This window comes from Myxine glutinosa, chromosome 7 (assembly GCF_964187855.1).
Source record: "Myxine glutinosa chromosome 7, kmMyxGlut1.1, whole genome shotgun sequence".
Lineage (NCBI taxonomy): Eukaryota > Metazoa > Chordata > Myxini > Myxiniformes > Myxinidae > Myxine > Myxine glutinosa.
Genome location: NC_136267.1, coordinates 126,989,482 through 127,000,963, shown reverse-complemented (window position 1 = coordinate 127,000,963; position 11,482 = coordinate 126,989,482). Strand labels below are relative to the sequence as shown.

Here is an 11,482-nt window from a genome sequence, read left to right as displayed (position 1 = left end):
ATAACAATCATGCCGTTTTCAATATTTTATTCTGAATAATTTAAGGTGAAAATTTTTGGGAATTTTAGGCATATTTTCACCTCAATTTAAGTATGGAGCTATAGGTCCATCACGGACAGTGTGGATGACGTTTATGTTTTCTAACGTACAGTCATTGTTCTGAGAAGACCTCTAGCGATCTTTGCGTCAATAACGTGTGTAGGACCCACGTGATCGGATCACTGACTCAACCCTACGTCTCATAGACCCTGTAAGCCGTCGTATGCGTTGCTGTGGCAGGTTGTTCCATTCCCGATGTAATGCACGTTCCAATTCATCCAGATTGGCTATTGGAGGGACCATCTTCGCAATTTGTCGTCCCAACATGTCCCATCTTCATGGATGACAACGCCAGGCCTCACCGTGCGAGACGCGTCCGAGCCTTGCTGGAGCAAGGTGCTGTGACAACCATCCCCTGGCCTGCGTACAGTCCTGACCTGAACCCCCTCGAGCACGTTTGGGACATGTTGGGACGACAAATTGCGAAGATGGTCCCTCCAATAGCCAATCTGGATGAATTGGAACGTGCATTACATCGGGAATGGAACAACCTGCCACAGCAACGCATACGACGGCTTACAGGGTCTATGAGACGTAGGGTTGAGTCAGTGATCCGATCAAGTGGGTCCTACACACGTTATTGACGCAAAGATCGCTAGAGGTCTTCTCAGAACAATGACTGTACGTTAGAAAACATAAACGTCATCCACACTGTCCGTGATGGACCTATAGCTCCATACTTAAATTGAGGTGAAAATATGCCTAAAATTCCCAAAAAATTTCACCTTAAATTATTCAGAATAAAATATTGAAAACGGCATGATTGTTATGTTTTTATGTGACCATAATATCACTTCTCCAGAAAATATAGCAATATCATGGGTATATTACACTGTTTTGACGACAACAAACTTGTAATGTGCGAGGTTGTAAAAAAACGGGGGGGGTGCTTAACTTAATTCTTTGTGTATATAAAGAATAAAGATCACAAACTGGGCTCAAGGTGGGCGTTTTTGAGTAATGGCTTCCTTCTTGCCACCCTACCGTACAGGCAAGACTTGTGGAGTGCTGGGGTGGTGTTGTTGTCCTATGCACACAGTGACCAGTCTTTGCCACAAAGACCTGCAGCTCTTTCAAAGTTGATCTAGACAGGGCCTTAGTTGTACCAAGTTTACAAACTCATACATTAATGTTGGTGTGTTTTGGTGTCTTCAGCTGTCCAGACTTGCTCGGCGGATTCTTGTCCAGCACAAGCTGTTTGCCACATGAATCAACAGAAGAGTGCATATTGGTGTGAATGCCCAGTGGGTTACAACTTGACAAAGGGAGACTGCATATCGGGTAAGTGGAACTCCTTGTTTTGCTCTTTATACGAGATACTTGTTAAATTTTTCGGCAGATTTTCAGGATTTGTGATTGTTGGTGCACTGGTTTCTGACAGTCAGAAATGAAACATATACATCTGAGAATGAATCACATCATTGCAATGTGACGAGGATTGCAGGTTTAGATGTTGTTGCTGTGCTGTCATGTTAAACCAATTATTACAAAACTTGCTCGTCTCCAGATTGCATGTGCAGGAGCCGTTTCCAGGACGTGTTGGCACACGGTGTGTTCATGCATTCAAGGAGTCGTTCAAAAAGCTTTGATGTGTTGGAGGTTTGTAGATAGGTGAGGGTACGGGTTAATAAGTGAGAGGGATTGGGAACAATAAGGAACTCTGATGAAGGAGGAGGCCTGGTCTTATATGGGTTATTCCGCTTGGGGTATCACGAATGTTTGCATTTCTGTTGGACAGGTAACTCCATTTTGAATGTGTCTGATATTTCACAAGCGTTTCGTTTTGTGAAGCTCTGTCACTATCGAGAATAACCAACTAAAGCTCTGTAGAGAAGCACTTTGCCAAGGCATAAAATAACAATTTGTATTTGGGGGAATGCCAAAATTGTGAAAACTGGGGAATGGAAATGGAAAAGTATTGTTACGGACACGACTTAGATGTTATGATGGGCCGAGCGGAATGGCCGCCGTGTTCGCACAAGTTACCCGATTACACTCGAACGTTGGCCGAATCGCGCTATGCTAAATCAATGAAGGAAAGGACACAACGGCTGGGTTAAATGACACGACACCAGGGGTACAGTTCTCAAGACCTCCGGAGGAGGATATTGTTACAGACACGACTTTGATGTTAAGGTGGGCCGAGTGGAATGGCCGTCGTGTCCGCACAAGTTACCCGATTATACTCGAACGTTGCCGAGTCGCGCTACGCTGGGTCAATGAAGGAAAAGGACACAACGGCTGGATTAAAATGACACGACACCAAGGGTTCAGTTCTCAAGACCTCCGGAGGAGGTTATATTAGGGCGGAAGGTCAGATTACAGGAATGAGAGGGACAGCATAGGAAGATAGGCACTTAGACACACTCTTATATTAACCCCAACAGACGACAGATAAACGGGACAAAAGGCTGACTCACACGGGGATTGATGGCAAGGAAAGGCAGAATCGATGGCTCCAGGTGCACCTGGGCTCAGGGCAGGATCGACCCGGTCCGGTCCGGTCCAAAGATGCGGGGAGGTATCGTCGCGCTGGGGGTGGCGTCCTCTGCTCTCCGTAGTTCAGGCGCATCTGACGTCACATCCGGTAAGTCGCCGCGTATATCCGGCGGGGAGTGACACGCCCTCGGCTCGTTAGCTCCGCCCCAGATGGAATCGGCCCGTTGCTTCTCATTGGGTGCGTGCGGGGGGGTTACCGGCTCCGCCCTTGACGAGGGGCTGACAGGGAGCCCCTTCGTGGTAACCCCGTCGGAGCGCATGGTCATGGCGGCTAACCGAGCCGGTGTGAGGACGCACACTCCCCCTGCGCCGCGCCGCGCCCCTCTGTTGTTGTAGTTGTTGTTGTTTGGGGAAGAAGATGGGAGGAGGTATGGGAAGGTCCTAAACTCACTACTGGTGCCATATAATCACATTCTGGTGCAACGAAGAGTCAGAATTAATGGAAACGAGTCCTTAACTGACATAGACTAAGAATAACTAGCAAGATGTCCGAAAGTTGTCTACGTGAGATGCGGTGGACCTGGGCACGACATTTAATGGGGGAAAGAGGGGAAGGTCGGTTCTACAGAGTGTTGTTTACAGACAATGGGACTAGGGAATGGGGGATTGGGGATAGTTGGGGAGTATTGGGGAAATAGGGGAATATTTACAAGCGGATATGGAGGCCAAATTCCATATTCGCAACAATATAATATGGGTTATGCAGAACGTTTAGATTACACGGCACAGAGGTACAGCACAGAAAGGTGGGCACTTAGACACGGTCTTATCTTAGCCCAGACAGACCACAGACAAACGGGACAAGACTGACTCACACAGGGATTGATGGCAAGGAAGGGCAGGTAGTCGATCGCTCAAGGTGCACCTTGGCTCAGGGGCAGAATCGACTCGGTCCGGTCCAGAGATGCGGGAGGTATCTCTCAGCGCTAGGAGGTGGCGTCCTTTCTTCTTCGTAGCTGAGGCGCATCTGACGTCACCTCCGTCTTCCTGCGCATGTCCAGCGGGGAGTGACACGCCCTCGGCTCGTTAGCTCCGCCCCAGATGGAATCGGTCCGCTGCTTCTTATTGGGTGCGGGGGGTTACCGGGCTCCGCCCTTGACGAGGAGCTGACAGTGAGCCCCTGTGTGGTAACCCCGTCGGAGCACATGGTCAATGGCGGCTAACCAAGCCGGAGTGAGGACGCGCACTCCCCGCGCCGCTGTTGTTGTTGTTGGTGTTGTTGTTTCATGAGGAAGAGATGCGGGGAGATATTGGGAGGTCCTAAACTTACTACTGGTGCCATACAATCACATTCTGGTGCAACGAAGAGTCAGAATTAATGGAAACGAGTCCTTAACTGACATAGACTAAGAATAACTAGCAAGATGTCCTATAGTTGTCTACGTGAGATGCGGTGAACCTGGGCACGACATTTAATGGGGGAAAAAGGGGAAGGTCGGGGCTACAGAGTGTTGTTTACAGACAATGGGACTAGGGAATGGGGGATTGGGGATAGTTGGGGAGTATTGGGGAAATAGGGGAATATTTACAAGCGGATATGGATGGAGGCCAAATCCCATATCCGCAACATTGCACCCTTCTCTACCTCGGGGCGTCCCGACCCGATAAATCTTTACCTACGTTAGTGTGGCACTCAGATGTAGTTCCCTCTACTATTAACTCAACCCTGAGTGCGACAGTTTTACAGATGTTCACAAATGAGTAAATATGTCCCCCTGCGACGTTGCACCCTTCTCCTCACAGAAACACACCCACAGGATAACCGAATCGCGGAAAGAATCCTCAAACTAAACATACAGCCGGTAGGGAGCATCATTTATACAAGACTACACTGATATTTACACTACGATCCAGGACCTCTTTTTGGAGGAACACATGCAGATGTTATGCATAGAGAGCGCACGCATGCCAGCATCGATACACCAACCCACGAGTGCTCTGTGGCCCTACGGCCTTTAATAATGTGCAGAGCATCCCATCCAAGCACCAAAAGCACCACCCCATACATACAGTCAGCACCATCCGGTGCACCAATAAAGTGTTCAATAAATCACCGGTGGTGTCGCAGCCGGCCGATGTTCTGCCGCTGGTCTTGCCTTCATGTGGTGTACTTGGCCTTCTGGCTTCTTTCAAAAATAAAGAAAGGCGCCAACCGCGTCCATTTCTAAATTGTGGCCGTCAGGGGGCCAACTATAATGGTTCACCTCTATGGCATAGGTGCCACGTTGACCCATAGGTCCATCAACGGGTGGTGCTTGCCCGCAAAAGAACTGCGGTCCATGGTGGGGGGCCACAAACATTGCGGTCCATATGGTGTATCGATCCAGGCAGCAAGCAGCGAAAGTGCAGGCTCACAACTGCGGAGCCAGCACCTCTCTCTCCTCTCTCTCTGCCCCAAAGCCAGATCCTCGTAGGTGGGAGACAAAAGAAGAAGACAAGTGAGTAAGGTGGTAAGGGCGCAAAAGTGCACGCAATACAAGGTGATGCACACTGGGGGCACATGGGAACCAGGTGAGACAGGTACGTTCCTACCGTACACCCCCCCCCCCCCCACCAGGTAACCTACATTGCCCCTCCCTTACCCCTTACTGTATCCACAAAACACAACACTACCCATAAACATCTACTTTACAAATCAACAAACGTCCCTACTGTCTTCCCCGTTCCTCCCATAAACCAAATTCGTCTTCTCTCCCTCCAAACCAATCAAATTTGCTATTTCCAACTCTCATCAAAATTTGCCATCTCCAACTCATCATCAGTCCCTCCTAAGGAGATGGAATCACCCCAATGTCTCATCCACGTCGTGATGCATCTCACCAATCCGCACAGCAATTCTCATTTCCTGCACACAGAACAAAGAAAACACAGGTGTGGAGTCATCATCATCACCTCAGGTAAGTGGCTGCGTATGGTGCGACAGGTTCATCAATCCTAACTATTTCCTAAATGACTTTAACAACTTTACATTACCCGGGGTCTTTCTCCTGCCAAACCATTGGCCCTCTTACACTATGGGTTCTAAAAACCAATTCCCATTGACCAAACTGTGGTGCTTTTCAATTTGGGGTCTCACTCCCCCGATTCATCTCCCGGTGCCCTCGCACAATTTCTGGGCTGTGACGTGTAGCTCTCCCAGCAGGTCTACCCACCTGCACACCTCCACCACTGCAGTTGCCACCCGAGCTTACCTAGCCCCTCACCCTAACCTAACTAACTGGGGAAGGCCCTCTCCTGGCTCTGTCACCCCCTGGTGCCCTCTGGCACTGGGCTACCCGGGTCCGTCCTCCGGATCCTCGGGCCCCATCCACAACTACCGGCTCCCAGAGCCCACCTGCGGCCTCACCTGGCCGACATCCTCACAGTGGTGGAGTGCCCAAACCAACTACACACACTAACAGGCTACACGCCCAGCCATTTCCACAACACTAATGCACCCATCCACAATACCATTCTGCAACCGCACCACAAATGCCAATATCCAACCACAATTTACCTATACCCTCTACCTAATACTTACACTACCCGCCCCGGGTACTCGTGAAAGGGGTCCACTCTTCCCCCATCCACACCTTCGCACCATGCACACCACTCCGTACCACTTACTCCAACTCTCTCCACACCACTCATTCTCTGCTCCATATATTCCACACACCTGTGCTCTCACACCTGGTGCCACCTGCACCCTTCTCTCCCCAAGCGCATTCGCGCTGATCAACAACACTCACTGCTCCACACACCTGTCCAGTTCTCACACAGCATCATCTCATCTAACTACTCCCCTCTGAAACTTGCGCTTCCCAGTCGTCCCTTTAAACTATTGCGCTCCCTCATCATTATCATCCACTCTAAACTACCTGCGTCCCCACTACAGGTATCAGTCACTAACTAACCTTAACGTTACCTAATGTCATCTTCGCTAGATCCCTATCAATATCCTAACCCACCCGGGCTAATTTTCACTGCCATACACCCCATAATCTATAGCGCATTTGCCCCCATCTGGGAAGGGTGGCAGGGATGCCACCCTTACCCACCGGGCCCATCGCTCACTACCAATTTTGCACATCAAATTTCAACAAATCAAAAATTTGCCAATCACTACCCATCATCTGCCAATCACTACTGCCAATCATCAAATTTTGTTTTTTTCTAATTTTGGTTCCAAAACACTAACCTCATCACACTGTCCACTCACTAATGCCTCTCGGTGCGCCAATTCCTGTCCAAAGCCCGGCTTCGTAAAGCCAAGCCATGAATGCGGGTTGTGTTGTGCCAGCGGCTGGACGCGTCCGGCACTCGGTGCAGGGACGGGGGCTTACCCGGGCCGAGATCCCACGCACCACCCCGGCGTGGAGCCATCCAATGTCCCGATCTCGACCTGCCGGAATGCCTCAACAAAAAGTGGTCGCCATGACGACCCTTCCTATCGGGCTGCCCGCTCCGCCTAGTGGAGCCCGGACGCGGCCGTTCCACGCGAGGCCCAGCGTGGATCGCGCACGGCGGTCCTTTCGAACCCGCCGTGGCTCGGATCCCCGCTGGTTCTCGCGGCACGCGAAGCCCGGCACGCACCGAGGGCCCGCTTCGGCTAAAAGTCGACCTAACCTCTAACCCGGTTACCGTCGATGCCTCACCTGGATGCTTACAAGCATACGCTACCCCTTTCGTGCTCATACATCCAGCCGTTTCCATGCTCCTCGTCGTACCTTCTCTAACACACCCAGGTACACTCATTCCACTCCCAGCCTTGGTCACACACCTGACCACCGAACACCTTGGCACACATTCGTCGCTCGCACACCTCACCAACACACCTCTTCGCGCCCCCTCCTCGGTCACCTCCTCTGTGACAATCACAGGTGTGCTCTCACTCGCACACCCAACCACGTGCCTCACTACCAATTCCAGCGTGCATTCCCACACACGCTCTACCATTCCAGGTGTGCTTCCTTTCTCACCTGTCACCACCAACTCACGCTCCGTGTCACTCGTACTACTCTCACCTCCACTCTTGACAGCGCACTCACCCTTACTCTTGACAGCGCACTCTTTCCCCATGCACCTGTCCGTCGCACATCTTTCTCGCACACCCTCTCCCGTTACCTTCTCTGTAACACTCACCACAGACGTGCATTCTCCCTTTACACCCTCCGTAACACTCCTCACTACGCGCTTCCATGTGCTCCCTCGCACACGCGCTACGACCGCCTCACTCTCGCCAGCACCCTCACTCCTTGGCACGCACGTTTTCCTCACACACCCCAGAGTCTGACTTTCTCGCACACCTCCTTTTTCACACACCAGACCTGTCGCACACTGCACCAACGGCCTCTCACGAACACCCGGGTCCATCTCGACCCCCAAACTCATTAAATCACCTGGCGCATCATACGCACGACCATATTGGTCACCACTTACACCGGGTCCTCTTCCTCTTCGCTTCTCCTCCATCACCTGCGAATCCCTCATCCGGTTAATGAGCACATCATCACGATCCGAACACAGACTTTGGACCAATTCTTTTACTTCCTCCTTTATCTCTTTCTTATCCTCTCTCCGTCGCTTCTTAATTTCGCTCACCCCTTCTTCCACTTCTTCTAATTTCTGCTTCACCTCCTTCATCTCCTCGTGCGCCCCTTTAAGTTCTTCCTCTAACTCCACTTTATTTTTTCTATGTGCTCCCGCACCCCTCGCTCTTTAACCTCCATCACCTCTACCACCTTGTCCATTTTCCTCGTCAGGTCCTCATGTACCGTCTGACACTCTTTTTTAATTACCCCTACGTCCTTTTTCATCTCCTTCTGTGTCGATTTTAAACCCTCTATTACCGCTGTGTTCTTCTTTACCTGGTCCCCCAACTCCTTTTGTCCCACTGTCAGTTGTTCTACTCCCAGCGTCAACTCCTCTATACCCCCTTGCAATTTTACAGTCCCCTTTCTCACCTCCTTCTCCATGCGCTCCTTACAGTGCCTCACCTCCTCGTGCACCCCTCCGACCTCCTCACTCACACCTCTTCTGATCTCCTCTCCCATCACTTGCATCTCCTGCCCAGATGCCACCCTCATCTGCTCCATTTCCTCCCTGTGAGCATCCAGTTTAGTTTCTACCCCCATTCTGACCCCCTCTATCTGCTGCCCCATTTGTTTAACTTCCCTTTCCGCTTGGTCCCTCATGTCCCTCAATTTGCCTTCCATACTGTTTTCTAACCCCTCTAACCCATTTTTCACTCCCTCTATCTGATTCTCCTGGGCAGCCATTCTATTTTCCACCCCCATTAACCCATGTTTCACCCCTTCTATCCCATTGTCTAACCCCTCTAATTTCTTGTCTAATCCCTCACCGGTACCCCTCGCTTCGTCCCTCATTACCCCCAATTGCTCACTCTGAGCCCTCGCTTCGTCCCTCATTACCCCCAATTGCTCACTCCGAGCCCTCGCTTCGTCCCTCATTACCCCCATTTGGCCCTCCAATCGCTCACCCAATCGCTCCCTATCAGCCCTCATTTGCTCACTATTCTGGGCCATAAGGGCCTTCATTTGTATTAAAAAAAGGTCCAAATCTACCAGCGGCGCTACTACGGTCGCGGGCGCGGTCGCCGTGGCCATGTGCGAGGCGCCATTTTGCGCGCCCGTAACCTCATGCACGACGACGCTATTTTGCGACCCTGCCACCCTCACTGCTTCGCTCTCCTCTTGTCCCTCAATTTGGTCCTGGATCGACCCTGCCTCACTCTCCTCTACCGGAACCCAGCCGTCTTGATCTGCCATAGCGCGACTTTCAAAATTCGGGTTTTTATTTTTTTTGTAAAACACAATCAAATTTCGCCGTTATAATTTCGAGCGCGTGAAACGCGCTCCGGGACCGATCCCACTTCCCGACACCAATTGTTACGGACACGACTTAGATGTTATGATGGGCCGAGCGGAATGGCCGCCGTGTTCGCACAAGTTACCCGATTACACTCGAACGTTGGCCGAATCGCGCTATGCTAAATCAATGAAGGAAAGGACACAACGGCTGGGTTAAATGACACGACACCAGGGGTAGAGTTCTCAAGACCTCCGGAGGAGGATATAATATGGGTTATGCAGAACATTTAGATTACACGGCACAGAGGTACAGCACAGAAAGGTGGGCACTTAGACACGGTCTTATCTTAGTCCCGACAGACCACAGACAAACGGGACAAGACTGACTCACACAGGGATTGATGGCAAGGAAGGGCAGGTAGTCGATCGCTCAAGGTGCACCTTGGCTCAGGGGCAGAATCGACTCGGTCCGGTCCAGAGATGCGGGAGGTATCTCTCAGCGCTAGGAGGTGGCGTCCTTTCTTCTTCGTAGCTGAGGCGCATCTGACGTCACCTCCGTCTTCCTGCGCATGTCCAGCGGGGAGTGACACGCCCTCGGCTCGTTAGCTCCGCCCCAGATGGAATCGGTCCGCCGCTTCTTATTGGGTGCGGGGGGTTACCGGGCTCCGCCCTTGACGAGGAGCTGACAGTGAGCCCCTGTGTGGTAACCCCGTCGGAGCACATGGTCAATGGCGGCTAACCAAGCCGGAGTGAGGACGCGCACTCCCCGCGCCGCTGTTGTTGTTGTTGGTGTTGTTGTTTCATGAGGAAGAGATGCGGGGAGGTATTGGGAGGTCCTAAACTTACTACTGGTGCCATACAATCACATTCTGGTGCAACGAAGAGTCAGAATTAATGGAAACGAGTCCTTAACTGACATAGACTAAGAATAACTAGCAAGATGTCCTATAGTTGTCTACGTGAGATGCGGTGAACCTGGGCACGACATTTAATGGGGGAAAAAGGGGAAGGTCGGGGCTACAGAGTGTTGTTTACAGACAATGGGACTAGGGAATGGGGGATTGGGGATAGTTGGGGAGTATTGGGGAAATAGGGGAATATTTACAAGCGGATATGGATGGAGGCTAAATCCCATATCCGCAACAGTATAAACAAGTGGATTATTTTTTTAACCAAAAAAGAGGTGGGGCAATGTGTGCGGAAGTGAAATTGAGCATTTGCCCCATTTCTCGGAACAAACAAAGTTGGATTTCACCTGCTTTAGCATTTTCCATTCTGCAGGTGATGACTTAGTCCAGACTAAATAATAAACCATCTCCATATCCATATCCATATAAAAAAATATTTGGCAAAAAGGAGGAAATTTGGAGAAAAGAGATGGTAATGGAACTTAGCAGGATGTGAGAGAATAAAAAGTTATAAAATGGTTAAAATTATCCACCATGAAAGATCACAAGGTGCTGACATTTCTGGCTTTACGTTTCGTCGGCAAAAGAGAGGACGATGGGTAAATCCCGGAACATCAGCACGTTGTGATATATTCATGGAGAACAACTCTTAACTATTTTATTCTGAGCTGTCGAGCCCGGGTTCAACTCTCAACCCAGCTATAATCTGTAATCCCAGTGCTTCTGCAGCAGAACAATCCATCAATTGCCTGTTTACCTGACTGATGGAAGGACATCGTTGTGGCTTTAGCAGCTCTTCTCGACTTTGTTGTAGACAAGCTAAAGAGTATGTAGGGTTGAAATAATGTTTTTGACCTAATTTTTAAGATCATGACAATTATAGACATTTTTCATCATAACTCGACTCATGTTTGTCCAATCGGAACAAAATTGCCCTCTCTAGATAGCCAAGAGCAAGCTCCAGCATCAATACTTTCCAGGCTGTGTTCTCCCCTAGGGCTGTTCTGCTGTACCACAGCTCATCATTAACCACAATGGTTCTGTAAGCAGCTGTGGCTGATAATGATCATCTCTTCCTCAACATGGCTGTTGGTGGCTTTCTCCCCCTTGCCCTTCTGATCTCAGCATGGTACAATTGGATTCTAATCGAGACCTGATTTACCTTCT

General features: G+C 50.3%; 1 protein-coding gene across 4 annotated transcripts in view; it reads left to right on the top strand.

Annotated features, from left to right (window-relative positions):
• Window positions 1–11,482, top strand: part of LOC137413562 (protein HEG homolog 1) — a 238,483-nt gene that overhangs the window by 39,844 nt on the left and 187,157 nt on the right. For all 4 annotated transcript variants that reach the window (XM_078782281.1, XM_078782282.1, XM_078782285.1 and 1 more), the window contains one exon: window positions 1,255–1,380. In XM_078782281.1, the coding sequence (XP_078638407.1) occupies window positions 1,255–1,380 (126 nt within the window). The remainder of the gene's footprint in view (window positions 1–1,254; window positions 1,381–11,482) is intronic.